The sequence below is a fragment of the Topomyia yanbarensis genome, chromosome 1 (genome assembly GCF_030247195.1).
Source record: "Topomyia yanbarensis strain Yona2022 chromosome 1, ASM3024719v1, whole genome shotgun sequence".
Taxonomy (NCBI): Eukaryota; Metazoa; Arthropoda; class Insecta; order Diptera; family Culicidae; genus Topomyia; species Topomyia yanbarensis.
Genome location: NC_080670.1, coordinates 95630207 through 95648980, shown reverse-complemented (window position 1 = coordinate 95648980; position 18774 = coordinate 95630207). Strand labels below are relative to the sequence as shown.

General features: G+C 34.8%; 1 protein-coding gene across 1 annotated transcript in view; it reads left to right on the top strand.

Moving 5' to 3' along the window:
• The first annotated feature begins 643 nt into the window (after positions 1–643).
• LOC131678069 (neuroendocrine convertase 2) overlaps positions 644–18774 on the top strand; it is a 388069-nt gene continuing 369938 nt past the window's right edge. Inside the window, exon 1 of the mRNA XM_058958207.1 lies at positions 644–648. Within this exon, the coding sequence (XP_058814190.1) occupies positions 647–648 (2 nt within the window). The 5' untranslated portion in view covers positions 644–646. The remainder of the gene's footprint in view (positions 649–18774) is intronic.

The following is an 18774-nucleotide window of genomic DNA, read 5'->3' as shown; positions in this document are numbered from 1 at the left end:
TTTGGAATATCAAAATATACCATCGTAGTATTTTTAGAGGGGGTTCCTAGGACATGAGAGAAGAACTTTGCATATTCAGAATTTTCGGGTAGGTCTGCATGATTACGCATTACATTTTTGAAAATAATTTTGGAATATCAAAATATACCATCGTAGTATTTTTAGAGGGTGTTCCTAGGACATGTGAGAAGAACTTTGAATATTCAGAATTTTCGGGTAGGCCTGCATGATTGCGCATTACATTTTTGAAAATAATTTTGGAATATCAAAATATACCATCGTAGTATTTTTAGAGGGTGTTCCTAGGACATGTGAGAAGAACTTTGCATATTCAGAATTTTCGGGTAGGCCTGCATGATTACGCATTACATTTTTGAAAATAATTTTGGAATATCAAAATATACCATCGTAGTATTTTTAGAGGGGGTTCCTAGGACATGTGAGAAGAACTTTGAATATTCAGAATTTTCGGGTAGGCCTGCATGATTACGCATTACATTTTTGAAAATAATTTTGGAATATCAAAATATACCATCGTAGTATTTTTAGAGTGTGTTCCTAGGACATGTGAGAAGAACTTTGCATATTCAGAATTTTCGGGTAGGCCTGCATGATTACGCATTACATTTTTGAAAATAATTTAGGAATATCAAAATATACCATCGTAGTATTTTTAGAGGGGGTTCCTAGGACATGTGAGAAGAACTTTGCATATTCAGAATTTTCTGGTAGGCCTGCATGATTACGCATTACATTTTTGAAAATAATTTTGGAATATCAAAATATACCATCGTAGTATTTTTAGAGGGGGTTCCTAGGACATGTGAGAAGAACTTTGCATATTCATAATTTTCTGGTAGGCCTGCATGATTGCGCATTACATTTTTGAAAATAATTTTGGAATATCAAAATATACCATCGTAGTATTTTTAGAGGGGGTTCCTAGGACATGAGAGAAGAACTTTGCATATTCAGAATTTTCAAGTAGGCCTGCATGATTGCGCATTACATTTTTGAAAATAATTTTGGAATATCAAAATATACCATCGTAGTATTTTTAGAGGGTGTTCCTAGGACATGTGAGAAGAACTTTGCATATTCAGAATTTTCGGGTAGGCCTGCATGATTACGCATTACATTTTTGAAAATAATTTTGGAATATCAAAATATACCATCGTAGTATTTTTAGAGGGTGTTCCTAGGACATGTGGGAAGAACTTTGAATATTCAGAATTTTCGGGTAGGCCTGCAGGATTGCGCATTACATTTCTGAAAATAATTTTGGAATATCAAAATATACCATCGTAGTATTTTTAGAGGGGGTTCCTAAGACATGTGAAAAGATCTTTTCATATTCAGCATTTTCTGGTAGGCCTGCATGATTGCGCATAACATTTTTGTAAATAATTTTAGAATATCAAAATATACCATCGTAGTATTTTTAGAGGGGGTTCCTAGGACATGTGAGAAGGCCTGCATGATTACGCATTACATGATTACGCATTACAGTTTTGAAAATAATTTTGGAATATCAAAATTTACCATCGTAGTATTTTTAGAGGGTGTTCCTAAGACATGTGAGAAGAACTTTGAATATTCAGAATTTTCGGGTAGGCCTGCATGATTACGCATTACATTTTTGAAAATAATTTTGGAATATTAAAATATACCATCGTAGTATTGTTAGAGGGGGTTCCTAGGACATGTGAGAAGAACTTTGCATATTCAGAATTTTCGGGTAGGCCTGCATGATTACGCATTACATTTTTGAAAATAATTTTGGAATATCAAAATATACTATCGTAGTATTTTTAGAGGGGGTTCCTAGGACATGTGAGAAGAACTTTGCATATTCAGAATTTTCTGGTAGGCCTGCATGATTGCGCATTACATTTTTGAAAATAATTTTGGAATATCAAAATATACCATCGTAGTATTTTTAGAGTGTGTTCCTAGGACATGTGAGAAGAACTTTGAATATTCAGAATTTTCGGGTAGGCCTGCATGATTGCGCATTACATTTTTGAAAATAATTTTGGAATATCAAAATATACCATCGTAGTATTTTAGAGGGTGTTCCTAGGACATGTGAGAAGAACTTTGAATATTCAGAATTTTCTGGTAGGCCTGCATGATTACACATTACATTTTTGAAAATAATTTTGGAATATCAAAATATACCATCGTAGTATGTTTTGAGGGGTTCCTAGGACATGTGAGAAGAATTTTGAATATTCAGAATTTTCGGGTAGGCCTGCATGATTGCGCATTTCATTTTTGAAAATAATTTTGGAATATCAAAATATACCATCGTAGTATTTTTAGAGGGTGTTCCTAGGACATGTGAGAAGAACTTTGAATATTCAGAATTTTCGGGTAGGCCTGCATGATTGCGCATTACATTTGAAAATAATTTTGGAATATCAAAATATACCATCGTAGTATTTTTAGAAGGAGTTCCTAGGACATGTGAGAAGAACTTTGCATATTCAGAATTTTCGGGTAGGCCTGCATGATTGCGCATTACATTTTTGAAAATAATTTTGAAATATCAAAATATACCATCGTAGTATTTGTAGAGGGTATTCCTAGGACATGTGAGAAGAACTTTGAATATTCAGAATTTTCGGGTAGGCCTGCATGATTGCGCATTACATTTTTGAAAATAATTTTGGAATATCAAAATATACCATCGTAGTATTTTTAGAGGGGGTTCGTAGGACATGTGAGAAGAACTTTGAATATTCGGAATTTTCGGGTAGTCCTGCATGATTGCGCATTACATTTTTGAATATAGTTTTGGAATATCAACTATACCATCGTAGTATTTTTAGAGGGGGTTCCTAGGACATGTGAGAAGGCCTGCATGATTACGCATTACATGATTACGCATTACATTTTTGAAAATAATTTTGGAATATCAAAATATACAATCGTAGTATTTTTAGAGGGTGTTCCTAGGACATGTGAGAAGAACTTTGAATATTCAGAATTTTCGGGTAGGCCTGCATGATTGCGCATTACATTTTTGAAAATAATTTTGGAATATCAAAATATACCATCGTAGTATTTTTAGAGGGGTTTCCTAGGACATGTGAGAAGAACTTTGCATACTCAGAATTTTCTGGTAGGCCTGCATGATTGCGCATTACATTTTTGAAAATAATTTTGGAATATCAAAATATACCATCGTAGTATTTTTAGAGGGTGTTCCTAGGACATGTGAGAAGAATTTTGAATATTCAGAATTTTCGGGTAGGCCTGCATGATTGCGCATTACATTTTTGAAAATAATTTTGGAATATCAAAATATACCATCGTAGTATTTTTGGAGGGGGTTCCTAGAACATGTGAGAAGAACTTTGCATATTCAGAATTTTCGGGTAGGCCTGCATGATTACGCATTACATTTTTGAAAATAATTTTGGGGATATCAAAATATACCATCGTAGTGTTTTTAGAGGGGGTTCCTAGGCCATGTGAGAAGAACTTTACATATTCAGAATTTTCCGGTAGGCCTGCATGATTGCGCATTACATTTTTGAAAATAATTTTGGGATATCAAAATATACCATCGTAGTATTTTTAGAGGGTCTTCCTAGGACATGTGAGAAGAACTTTGAATATTCAGAATTGTCGGGTAGACCTGCATGAGTGCGCATTACATTTTTGAAAATAATTTTGGAATATCAAAATATACCATCGTAGTATTTTAGAGGGTGTTCCTAGGACATGTGAGAAGAACTTTGAATATTCAGAATTTTCTGGTAGGCCTGCATGATTACACATTACATTTTTGAAAATAATTTTAGAATATCAAAATATACCATCGTAGTATGTTTTGAGGGTGTTCCTAGGATATGTGAGAAGAATTTTGAATATTAAGAATTTTCGGGTAGGCCTGCATGATTGCGCATTACATTTTTGAAAATAATTTTGGAATATCAAAATATACCATCATAGTAGTTTTAGAGGGTGTTCCTAGGACATGTGAGAAGAACTTTGAATATTCAGAATTTTCGGGTAGGCCTGCATGATTGCGCATTACATTTTTGAAAATAATTTTGGAATATCAAAATATACCATCGTAGTATTTTTAGAGGGTGTTCCTAGGACATGTGAGAAGAACTTTGAATATTCAGAATTTTCTGGTAGGCTGCATGATTACACATTACATTTTTGAAAATAATTTTGGAATATCAAAATATACCATCGTAGTATGTTGTGAGGGTGTTCCTAGGATATGTGAGAAGAATTTTGAATATTCAGAATTTTCAGGTAGGCGTGCATGATTGCGCATTACATTTTTGAAAATAATTTTGGAATATCAAAATATACCATCGTAGTATTTTTAGAGGGTGTTCCTAGGACATGTGGGAAGAACTTTGAATATTCAGAATTTTCGGGTAGGCCTGCAGGATTGCGCATTACATTTCTGAAAATAATTTTGGAATATCAAAATATACCATCGTAGTATTTTTAGAGGGGGTTCCTAGGACATGTGAGAAGAACTTTGCATATTCAGAATTTTCGGGTAGGCCTGCATGATTGCGCATTACATTTTTGAAAATAATTTTGGAATATCAAAATATACCATCGTAGTGTTTTTAGAGGGTGTTCCTAGGACATGTGAGAAGAACTTTGAATATTCAGAATTTTCTGGTAGGCCTGCATGATTACACATTACATTTTTGAAAATAATTTTGGAATATCAAAATATACCATCGTAGTATGTTTTGTGGGTGTTCCTAGGACATGTGAGAAGAATTTTGAATATTCAGAATTTTCGGGTAGGCCTGCATGATTGCGCATTACATTTTTGAAAATAATTTTGGAATATCAAAATATACCATCGTAGTAATTTTAGAGGGTGTTCCTAGGACATGTGAGAAGAACTTTGAATATTCAGAATTTTCGGGTAGGCCTGCATGATTGCGCATTACATTTTTGAAAATAATTTTGGAATATCAAAATATACCATCGTAGTATTTTTAGAGGGTGTTCCTAGGACATGTGAGAAGAACTTTGAATATTCAGAATTTTCGGGTAGGCCTGCATGATTGCGCATTGCATTTTTGAAAATAATTTGGGAATATCAAAATATACCATCGTAGTATGTCTTGAGGGTGTTCCTAGGACATGTGAGAAGAATTTTGCATATTCAGAATTTTCTGGTAGGCCTGCATGATTGCGCATTACATTTTTGAAAATAATTTCTGATTATCAAAATACGGTATATTATTTTACTGAGTATTCCTAGGACATGTGGGAAGAACTTTGCATATTCAGAATTATCTGGTGGGCATGCATGATGGCGCTTTACATTTTTGAATATATTTTTAAAATATCAAAATCGTAGAATTTTTACGGAGTATTCTTAGGACATGTGGGAAGGACTGATTCAGAATTTTCCTGATTTTATCTTACCTGTGAACTTTCCTGATTATATCTTACCTGTGTTATGCTACTGCATGACTACTGAAATAATAAAAATTTTGAATCGAAATTAAACACATACCGTCAAACGGGGTAACTTGCAACAGCGGGGTAACTTGCAACACTTCAACATGTTTCTGTTCAGATTAATTTAACAACGCTAATAATAGTATTTGCAATTTAGCACAACAGCTGTCAAAAGCCAGCATATGTTACAAGATAATCATGTACTACCAGTCAATATTTTCGGTTTTTTAGCGCGACAGGGTAATCTTCTGTATTTCGAGATATTTCAATAAAAAAGAAACCGAAATGTCGTGCTTTGGTCCACTTCAATGATAAGAGCATTTCATTTGTATCTCATACGTACAGATCGAGTATACAACAGCAAACGTTACTGTTTGATACATGTTTGTTTACCCTCTCAAATATATGCCAGATAACGATTTAACTATATTAACTACCCATGTGGGGTAACATGCAACAGTATTTTGTCTTATTATTATTATGCCTCTAGCCATCTAGCTGATTGAGAGTTTCAAATAACAGTCTATACAGCATTTTGAATCAAATTTTAAAGGTATAAACTACAACTAGAATATGAAAATGCTCCTTAAATACACAAGAGTACCAGGAAGTCGTCTTTACGTGAACTTGTTTCTCTAGCAATACTAGAAAATGCTCAATTTCTATCTTCTTATACTCACCTTAGGAGCGAATCCAGAAAAAAAATTCGGAAGGAGTCCGAAATATCGATTTTGAAATATTCAATGTTCAATACGTAATATCTAATACCCTTCTTCAATTAAAATCAGTTTTGGTTGTCGAATCTGGTTTGGAATGATTTGGAATTTAGAACGAATTTATAATAGAAACTAGTTTAAAATTTCTCAATGAGATAAAAATTTCGGGGAGGTCCGGATCCCCAGAACCCTTCCCCTGGATCCACCACTGACTCAACTGGATTGTTCTAGCATTTATAATAGTTCGATTGCATGGAAAAGATAGTCGTTGACAGTGTAAATTAATAGGTTATCTGTTTTCAATAATATCTGAAGACAACAAAGATATGGTATGTTTTAGTTCTCGCCGTTCACTGAAACTATCCCTGGCAGCACTGTTCCAGTGGAATCCAATCACGTTAATTGCGATAGAACTGAAGTTATAGTTCTATGGATAATACTTGTTATTTACTAGTTCTGAAATGAAGGGTTAAAACCCTGTTAGCTAGCCTTTCCTACGAATTTCTGAAATAAATCGAATGTTCCAGCTGTTCAAAAACGTTGTTGATTATAAACAACATGGGCATCCAAATTATAGTACATACATACATTTGGTCGCGGTTCTTTGTAAATGACATGGGTATCCAAATTATCGTACATTTGGTCAATGTACTAAAGATAAACAAAAATATACAGCAATAGATTTCAATGAAGTTCATGTGTTGCAAGTTACCCCATATGCGTGGTTACTTGCAACAGGCATAATTTTTGGCCATCCTGAAAACAGGGAATGATGCTTTGATATGATAAATACCATTTAGTAGTCTTTATACTCCCATTAGCGTATGTACATATTGAAAATTATTCTAATGTTACAGCATTTTTAGTTATACCATTTTTAAGTTGAAAAGTGTTGCAAGTAACCCCGTTTGACGGTATTGCTTTTTTTGAGCAGAGAAAAGCCCGTTGGAGTGGATCTACTTTGTTAGTTCCTTCTCCAATAGGCATAAAACCTCCTCTCTTTCTTTTCATACGAATATATATTTCACAATATTATTATTAATGCAGATAAATTTGAACTAATGGTAAGCGCCAAATGTCGTGGGCAATTTGGTATAGTTGATGTTTAGAAATAATAGCGGGTGACAAGTGTCGAACAGTATGATCCGCAATGTGTCAACGACGACTGTGTAGTGCTGGCTATGGTTTTGGTGTAGATGACGTGTGGTGAACCTTGACAAGAATAACTCAATGGAGGGAACTTGTAATGTAAATTATGTTTGTTGTAACGTTGATGTAAATTACGTTTGATTCGACTTGTTATTTAATTGTATTAACTTCAATTTCGTTTCCTATAAGAAATTCTAATTTATTGATAGTTTAATGTCGGAATTACAACCCACATATTAATTTTTTTAGTTTTTTTACGATCGATTGAACTCTGGAAAATGGAAAAATTGGATTTTGGAAGATGCCTAATCTTTTTAAAGTTTAAAAAATCATGACTTGATGATTTTTCTCTAAGGAACGCAAAAAACGAACGAAAACATGTTGGGATGTTACTATGTTTTAATTGCCACAAGGCTCTACTATATCGATTTTGGTGGCTATTTTTGTCAAATTTAAAACTAATAGTAACCAAAGCAATGAAATTGAAAGGCGGATAGGTATTCTAGAGCAAATCAGTTATAAACCTAGAACGTAAAACTAGAACTAGGCAAGCTCACATGGAGATGATCGAAAGGAAATGTGAAGAAGTTTTTGCCTTCTGCTGGTAGGAGTTGGGCGTTCCACCCAAATCTGGCGGTGCACCGGCGTCATGATGATCAATTATGTTCTATCAACGACTATGCGGTAGACTAGGGTGGAATGCCTATCTCCTACCAGCGAAAGGTAAAAGATTCGTCACATTTTCTTTCAATCATATACATATAAGCCTGCTTAGTCTTTGTTTTTTATTCAAAGTTTAAAACTGATTCACTCTACAATACCTATTTGTCTTTCAATTTCATTGCTTTCGTTTATCTTAGTCTTAAATTTGCCGAAAATAGCCAACAAAATCTATATAGTAAATATTGGGATTTTAATCTGATGTGGAATGACCCTTTTATTTTATTTTACATTTAGAAGAATACTTGTACTTTAGAAGATATATACTTATATTGATATACATTTGAATTTGGCAAAATCCTGTTTTTTCGAGTTTTCCTTTGAATATTTATATATTTAAAGTATTACGCGAATGAAAGATTATTTTATTGAACAAATTTACGAAAACACTAACTTTTATCCGTTCTACATTAAAAGGTTACTTAATTTGCATTACTAAGAGATATAAGGATACTAATCAGTAGGAAATTTTATCAGTTTTACTTGAATATGATTGAATAACTTAATATTTGCGTACTTCAATCGCCAGTACTGAAATAAGTAAAGAAGATACCAAAGGTTGCTTAAGGCAAGAAATGTACACCTTTTTCTAAGCTTTCGAATGAAGTATATTAAGACCTATCAGTATTGTTTATTTAATTAAAAAATATTGAAAGGTTATAAACAAATATATTTTTTTTAAATTGGGTATTATTTTTTTTTCATTTTTTATATTGGATGAAGTTAAAACATTTTTCTTAGGGAGTCTTCTTATTCTTTTGGACAAAAATAAGGAAAAGTTTGTTAATTTTTTTGGCAATACTTTTGTTTTTCCAGACTTCGTAAAAATCAATATCTGGTTGAAATTGAAAATAACGATTTTCGTCTGCCTCTGTGTGCGAAACATGGTCCGAAAACTGAGCCTGCGGTCTCTTGTAGTAAACTGAAATCAAAAATCATTATTATTTCTTAAAGGTAATTTAATTCTGTACGACTTATACCAACTATTTCAATATTTTTTCATGAATAATGAATACTAATAAGTTTTAATAAATCTCATTCGAAAGCTGAGAAAAGGCGCACATCTCTTATCTAGAACAATTTTCTGTATCTTCTTTATTTATTACAGTACTGGCGATTGTTAAAAGTATTTCGAAAAAATTTTATTTTTGCAAATTGAAGGCAAAATATCGCGAAAATTCCACTTACTACATTGGAATAAAAAAATCCGTTTCGAACGGCAACTTTCGGCGAAAATATACGTCTGAACGTCACAAACGATAGAATTGGTTTGAATCCTTAAGCTATGAAAGTTTCTCTCAATGATTTTCTTCTTAGCTTTCTACGCATGCGCGAACGCAAGCGCGCGAAATTCGCGTGATGTGGCTGTTAAGATAAAAAGAGACAACAGCAATGTATTTTTCATTTTCGCTTCCACCGCGATTCGGTGCGCGATGGTCACAAAAGCGAAGAAGAAGTGTTTTCCGTCCAAGGTGGTGGCAGGGTTCATGGCAGTCAGCACAGCAGTGGTCATTTTGCGCTTTTCGCTCACATTTCTCTCCTCTCTGTGTGATTATTCGATTTCGCGCTAGAAACGCGAAGAATGAGAATTTTAGCGCCAAACCATAGAAGCCATAAACATCAACCAATAAAGTAGTTTCGCGGGGCTGCGATGGTTTACAATACAAGCGAATACTTCCGCTTTCCACCAATATCAATATATCAAAATAAAGATAGAAAAGAAGGTTATTCATAACATTCAGAAGTAAATGTCGCCGTAAACAAATATAGTTATCTATTAAGATTCTCTTTGAATATAATTTTCATTTATATGTAGCATTCAATTAACATTCTACGAAGCTAAAAAATATAATGTATTTTATGTACTGGTGGCTCCATAAACGCGCAGCCAGTAGTGCTTCAAAACGATTTTTGGAAAGTTTATGCGGGTGGTACATGTAGTACGTAACTTCGTGTCACGGAATATAAAATGCGCAAGCAACTTGCATGCAAGTCACTAAATTGCCTGCAAACTCAATAAACAAAATTCTGTTTAAATTCTCCGATGGTATATTTTGATATTTTAAAATTATTTTCAAAAATGTAATGCGCAATCATGCAGGCCTACCCGAAAATTCTGAATATTCAAAGTTCTTCTCACATGTCCTAGGAACACCCTCTAAAAGTACTACGATGGTATATTTTGAAATTCCAAAATTATTTTCAAAAATGTAATGCGCAATCATGCAGACCTACCCGAAAATTCTGAATATTCAAAGTTCTTCTCACATGTCCTAGGAACACCCTCTAAAAATACTACAATGGTATATTTTGATATTCCAAAATTATTTTCAAAAACGTAATGCGCAATCTTGCAGGCCTACCCGAAAATTCTGAATATTCAAAGTTCTTCTCACATGTCCTAGGAACACCCTCTAAAAATACTACGATGGTATATTTTGATATTCCAAAATTATTTTCAAAAATGTAATGCGTCATCATGCAGGCCTACCAGAAAATTCTGAATATGCAAAGTTCTTCTCACATGTCCTAGGAACACCCTCAAAAAATACTACAATGGTATATTTTGATATTTTAAAATTATTTGCAAAAATGTAATGCGCAATCATGCAGGCCTACCCGGAAATTCTGAATATTCAAAGTTCTTCTCACATGTCCTAGAAACACTCTCTAAAAATACTACGATGGTATATTTTGATATTCCAAAATTATTTTCAAAAATGTAAAAATACTACGATGGTATATTTTGATATTCCAAAATTATTTTCAAAAATGTAATGCGCAATCATGCAGGCCTACCCGAAAATTCTAAATACGCAAAGTTCTTCTCACATGTCCTAGGAACCCCCTCTAAAAATTCTACGATGGTATATTTTGATATTTCAAATTATTTTCAAAAATGTAATGCGCAATCATGCAGGCCTACCAGAAAATTCTGAATATGCAAAGTTCTTCTCACATGTCCTAGGAACCCCCTCTAAAAATACTACGATGGTATATTTTGATATTCCAAAATTATTTTCAAAAATGTAATGTGTAATCATGCAGGCCTACCAGAAAATTCTGAATATTCAAAGTTCTTCTCACATGTCCTAGGAACACCCTCAAAAATACTACGATGGTATATTTTGATATTCCAAAATTATTTTCAAAAATGTAATGCGCAATCATGCAGGCCTGCCCGAAAATTCTGAATATGCAAAGTTCTTCTCACATGTCCTAGAAACACCCTCAAAACATACTACGATGGTATATTTTGATATTCCAAAATTATTTTCAAAAATGTTATGCGCAATCATGCAGGCCTACCCGAAAATTCTGAATATTCAAAATTCTTCTCACATGTCCTAGGAACACCCTCAAAACATACTACGATGGTATATTTTGTTATTCCAAAATTATTTTCAAAAATGTAATGCGCAATCATGCAGGCCTATCCGAAAATTCTGAATATGCAAAATTCTTCACACATGTCCTAGGAACACCCTCAAAACATACTACGATGGTATATTTTGATATTCCAAAATTATTTTCAAAAATGTAATGCGCAATCATGCAGGCCTACCCGAAAATTCTGAATATTCAAAGTTCTTCTCACATGTCCTAGGAACACCCTCTAAAAATACTACGATGGTATATTTTGATATTCCAAAATTATTTTCAAAAATGTAATGCGCAATCATGCAGGCCTCCCCGAAAATTCTGAATATTCAAAGTTCTTCTCACATGTCCTAGGAACACCCTCTAAAAATACTACGATGGTATATTTTGATATTCCAAAATTATTTTCAAAAATGTAATGCGTAATCATGCAGGCCTACCCGAAAATTCTGAATATTCAAAATTCTTCTCACATGTCCTAGGAACACCCTCAAAACATACTACGATGGTATATTTTGATATTCCAAAATTATTTTCAAAAATGTAATGCGCAATCATGCAGGCCGACCCGAAAATCCTGAATATTCAAAGTTCTTCTCACATGCCCTAGAAACACCCTCAAAAAATACTACGATGGTATATTTTGATATTCCAAAATTAATTTCCAAAATGTAATGCGCAATCATGCAGGCCTACCCGAAAATTCTGAATATGCAAAGTTCACATGTCCTAGGAACACCCTCAACGACTTATACCAACTATTTCAATATTTTTTCATGAATAATGAATACTAATAAGTTTTAATGAATCTCATTCGAAAGCTGAGAAAAGGCGCACATCTCTTATCTAGAACAATTTTCTGTATCGTCTTTATTTATTACAGTACTGGCGATTGTTAAAAGTATTTCGAAAAAATTTTATTTTTGCAAATTGAAGGCAAAATATCGCGAAAATTCCACTTACTACATTGGAATAAAAAAATCCGTTTCGAACGGCAACTTTCGGCGAAAATATACGTCTGAACGTCACAAACGATAGAATTGGTTTGAATCCTTAAGCTATGAAAGTTTCTCTCAATGATTTTCTTCTTAGCTTTCTACGCATGCGCGAACGCAAGCGCGCGAAATTCGCGTGATGTGGCTGTTAAGATAAAAAGAGACAACAGCAATGTATTTTTCATTTTCGCTTCCACCGCGATTCGGTGCGCGATGGTCACAAAAGCGAAGAAGAAGTGTTTTCCGTCCAAGGTGGTGGCAGGGTTCATGGCAGTCAGCACAGCAGTGGTCATTTTGCGCTTTTCGCTCACATTTCTCTCCTCTCTGTGTGATTATTCGATTTCGCGCTAGAAACGCGAAGAATGAGAATTTTAGCGCCAAACCATAGAAGCCATAAACATCAACCAATAAAGTAGTTTCGCGGGGCTGCGATGGTTTACAATACAAGCGAATACTTCCGCTTTCCACCAATATCAATATATCAAAATAAAGATAGAAAAGAAGGTTATTCATAACATTCAGAAGTAAATGTCGCCGTAAACAAATATAGTTATCTATTAAGATTCTCTTTGAATATAATTTTCATTTATATGTAGCATTCAATTAACATTCTACGAAGCTAAAAAATATAATGTATTTTATGTACTGGTGGCTCCATAAACGCGCAGCCAGTAGTGCTTCAAAACGATTTTTGGAAAGTTTATGCGGGTGGTACATGTAGTACGTAACTTCGTGTCACGGAATATAAAATGCGCAAGCAACTTGCATGCAAGTCACTAAATTGCCTGCAAACTCAATAAACAAAATTCTGTTTAAATTCTCCGATGGTATATTTTGATATTTTAAAATTATTTTCAAAAATGTAATGCGCAATCATGCAGGCCTACCCGAAAATTCTGAATATTCAAAGTTCTTCTCACATGTCCTAGGAACACCCTCTAAAAGTACTACGATGGTATATTTTGATATTCCAAAATTATTTTCAAAAATGTAATGCGCAATCATGCAGACCTACCCGAAAATTCTGAATATTCAAAGTTCTTCTCACATGTCCTAGGAACACCCTCTAAAAATACTACAATGGTATATTTTGATATTCCAAAATTATTTTCAAAAACGTAATGCGCAATCTTGCAGGCCTACCCGAAAATTCTGAATATTCAAAGTTCTTCTCACATGTCCTAGGAACACCCTCTAAAAATACTACGATGGTATATTTTGATATTCCAAAATTATTTTCAAAAATGTAATGCGTCATCATGCAGGCCTACCAGAAAATTCTGAATATGCAAAGTTCTTCTCACATGTCCTAGGAACACCCTCAAAAAATACTACGATGGTATATTTTGATATTTTAAAATTATTTGCAAAAATGTAACATTTGGTATATTTTGATATTCCAAAATTATTTTCAAAAATGTAATGTGTAATCATGCAGGCCTACCCGAAAATTCTAAATACGCAAAGTTCTTCTCCAATGTCCTAGGAACCCCCTCTAAAAATACTATGATGGTATATTTTGATATTTCAAATTATTTTCAAAAATGTAATGCGCAATCATGCAGGCCTACCAGAAAATACTGAATATGCAAAGTTCTTCTCACATGTCCTAGGAACCCCCTCTAAAAATACTACAATGGTATATTTTGATATTCCAAAATTATTTTCAAAAATGTAATGTGTAATCATGCAGGCCTACCAGAAAATTCTGAATATTCAAAGTTCTTCTCACATGTCCTAGGAACACCCTCAAAAAATACTACGATGGTATATTTTGATATTCCAAAATTATTTTCAAAATTGTAATGCGCAATCATGCAGGCCTGCCCGAAAATTCTGAATATGCAAAGTTCTTCTCACATGTCCTAGAAACACCCTCAAAACATACTACGATGGTATATTTTGATATTCCAAAATTATTTTCAAAAATGTAATGCGCAATCATGCAGGCCTACCCGAAAATTCTGAATATTCAAAATTCTTCTCACATGTCCTAGGAACACCCTCAAAACATACTACGATGGTATATTTTGATATTCCAAAATTATTTTCAAAAATGTAATGTGTAATCATGCAGACCTACCAGAAAATTCTGAATATTCCAAGTTCTTCTCACATGTCCTAGGAACACCCTCTAAAAATACTACGATGGTATATTTTGATATTCCAAAATTATTTTCAAAAATGTAATGCGCAATCATGCAGGCCTATCCGAAAATTCTGAATATGCAAAGTTCTTCACACATGTCCTAGGAACACCCTCAAAACATACTACGATGGTATATTTTGATATTCCAAAATTATTTTCAAAAATGTTATGCGCAATCATGCAGGCCTACCCGAAAATTCTGAATATTCAAAGTTCTTCTCACATGTCCTAGGAACACCCTCTAAAAATACTACGATGGTATATTTTGATATTCCAAAATTATTTTCAAAAATATAATGCGCAATCATGCAGGCCTCCCCGAAAATTCTGAATATTCAAAGTTCTTCTCACATGTCCTAGGAACACCCTCTAAAAATACTACGATGGTATATTTTGATATTCCAAAATTATTTTCAAAAATGTAATGCGTAATCATGCAGGCCTACCCGAAAATTCTGAATATTCAAAATTCTTCTCACATGTCCTAGGAACACCCTCAAAACATACTACGATGGTATATTTTGATATTCCAAAATTATTTTCAAAAATGTAATGCGCAATCATGCAGGCCTACCCGAAAATCCTGAATATTCAAAGTTCTTCTCACATGTCCTAGAAACACCCTCAAAAAATACTACGATGGTATATTTTGATATTTCAAAATTAATTTCCAAAATGTAATGCGCAATCATGCAGGCCTACCCGAAAATTCTGAATATGCAAAGTTCTTCACACATGTCCTAGGAACTCCCTCAAAACATACTACGATGGTATATTTTGATATTCCAAAATTATTTTCAAAAATGTAATGCGCAATCATGCAGCCCTACCAGAAAATTCTGAATATTCAAAGGTCTTCTCACATGTCCTAGGAACACCCTCTAAAAATACTAGGATGGTATATTTTGATATTCCAAAATTATTTTCAAAAATGTAATGCGCAATTATGCAGGCCTACCTGGAAATTCCGAATATTCAAAGTTCTTCTCACATGTCCTAGGAACACCCTCAAAACATACTACGATGGTATATTTTGATATTCCAAAATTATTTTCAAAAATGTAATGTGCAATCATGCAGTCCTACACGAAAATTCTGAATATTCAAAGTTCTTCTCACATGTCCTAGGAACACCCTCAAAACATACTACGATGGTATATTTGTAACCTCAAGTGCTAACGCTAGTTTCACCCAAGTGATCTCTCATGCGACATGAAATGTCGCAGCCGTTTGTAGCATCAGAGACGATGTCGCAGAGTTGTCGCGATTCATTTTAAAATTAATTTTTGCCTTTTTGCTATCTCTTTCCCCCAACGATAGCAGCGATAATTACGAACAATTAAATTAGAAACAATTGCCTCAAAAATCAGATCATTTCGATTCTGCGCAAGAAAACTCAAGCCTCTTTACAAATTGGCCTTCTTACGGAGCTGTTCAGTGATAGTGATAGTTAAAAAATGCAACAAAGTGAAGATTGACCACGAGGAGCTGAACATACGAAACATCATAAATATAAAAGTACACAGTACCGTTGATGATATGTCCTCGCAAAGCGAGCAATCGTAAAATTTGTGGGAAAGTAAGTTGTGACCCCAAAGTAATATCATGTACTATCTTTAACATCTCTCTATGTGTAGAAGAACTGCTCCATACAATATTAATTGCCATTTGCAAAGAAAGATCTATGAGCGAATTGTAAAAGCAGTACAGGTATGTTAGAATTAAATGCGTGCTGGTTAACATAATAGTGAGACACGTGTTTCTCGTCTGAAGGCAAACTAAACCTTCAGGCGAAGGTTTTTATCTTCGGCAGGTTCTGATCAGTGTTATAGGGAATCACCGAGGCGATTTTGGCTTGCACACGTGTTTGAAACGTGGTTTCGGCCATACGTCTCATATTGTCCGTAGGGGAACAACGCCACTCTCCCTGAGCCAAGGGACACAATCGCTCAGCGTTCGAAGACGCCGCCTAGCGCCGGTGTATGTGATCCTGCTCACCGATCGCAAGAATCCGTAGGGACACCAACCACGGTCCTGAGTCATTGGATCCCGACGTTAAGTGATTGCTACATGCATCGTTAGCCCGTAGGAGTGTCAGCTTTTCACTCTGAGTCAGTGGACGCAGTTGATGGTTTCTACTAGCATTCGCTGATGATCGATCGTGCTCACCGATCTCGCATCGTTCGTAAAGGTCCCAGTCAAACACCCCGAGTCAGAGAACGTGCGACATTCAACAGTATATCCGCCCGTAACATTCAGCCGGTCAGTTCCCGGCACCCTAATCAGCCGCCGCATAAGGTATCGGCTCGACCGCATCGAAACCGAACACACCGCTCAGTCTGGCGGTATCGCTAGTCGCCGGCTGCCTCGTGCGCTGCATCGCTCGCCTGTACATTTTGTTCCTGGGAATTAACCACTCAAATCACAATCACTGCATAGCTAGCGGTAAGCAGCATAAACGTACGTCGCCGTCATCCTCGTCGTCGTCGATCAGCAGCATGCATATAACAGCAACAGATCAGGTCAGATCTTTTTAACGTTCTTCTAAGTTACTATTATAAACAGTTTGAAATCCATACCGATGCATATTATACAACTAGAAAAATGAGTCAGTGAGCGTTATGACTTACAGTGAGCGAAGCCCGATTTGTTGAGTCTCCCTTGAGTTACGGTTTAGATTTTGGTTACACTTGTTCCGAGTTAATCGAGTACGTTGGGTGAACGAAAAGGTTCCGTCCAGTATACCCGCCCTGATTTCGCTAGCCGGGAAAACAAACATGCAACTTCGCATCGGTTACAATTCGGAATCGATGGCGCATAGGCGGAGTTGTTAACCGAAAGGCTTTGGTAAGTGACAGCTTGGCTACTCTATCGTTTTGCTTTGAGGTCCCGTTCCGTCTGTTGCCACCTGCACCCACCCACAAAACCCTTACATATTTTGATATTCCAAAATTATTTTCAAAAATGTAATGTGTAATCATGCAGGCCTATCAGAAAATTCTGAATATTCAAAGTTCTTCTCACATGTCCTAGGAACACCCTCTAAAAATACTACGATGGTATATTTTGATATTCCAAAATTATTTTCAAAAATGTAATGCGTAATCATGCAGGCCTACCCGAAAATTCTGAATATGCAAAGTTCTTCTCACATGTCCTAGGAACACCCTCTAAAAATACTACGATGGTATATTTTGATATTCCAAAATTATTTTCAAAAATGTAATGCGCAATCATGCAGGCCTACCCGAAAATTCTGAATATGCAAAGTTCTTCACACATGTCCTAGGAACACCCTCAAAACATACTACGATGGTATATTTTGATATTCCAAAATTATTTTCAAAAATGTAATGCGCAATCATGCAGGCCTACCAGAAAATTTTGAATATTCAAAGTTCTTCTCACATGTCCTAGGAACACCCTCTAAAAATACTACGATGGTATATTTTGATATTCCAAAATTATTTTCAAAAATGTAATGCGCAATCATGCTGGCCTACCTAAAAATTCCGAATATTCAAAGTTCCTCTCACATGTCCTAGGAACACCCTCAAAACATACTACGATGGTATATTTTGATATTCCAAAATTATTTTCAAAAATGTAATGCGCAATCATGCAGGCCTACCCGAAAATTCTGAATATTCAAAATTCTTCTCACATGTCCTAGGAACACCCTCTAAAAATACTACGATGGTATATTTTGATATTCCAAAATTATTTTCAAAAATGTAATGCGCAATCATGCAGGCCTACCCGAAAATTCTGAATCTTCAAAGTTCTTCTCACATGTCCTAGAAACACCCTCAAAAAATACTACGATGGTATATTTTGATATTCCAAAATTATTTTCAAAAATGTAATGTGCAATCATGCAGGCCTACCCGAAAATTCTGAATATTCAAAGTTCTTCTCACATATCCTAGGAACACCCTCTAAAAATACTACGATGGTATATTTTGATATTCCAAAATTATTTTCAAAAATGTAATGCGCAATCATGCAGGCCTACACGAAAATTCTGAATACAGTTTCGACCCGTTTTTATAAACTCCCGGTTTTATGCACCCCCGTTTTTATGCACCCCGATTTTATGAACCTTTTGTACCCGATTTTATCAACCTCCCGTTAATTCATTAGGGGAGACTGAGGAGACTTGATCCCCTTTTTTATTTTTCAGTCCAACTCCGTGGAATGA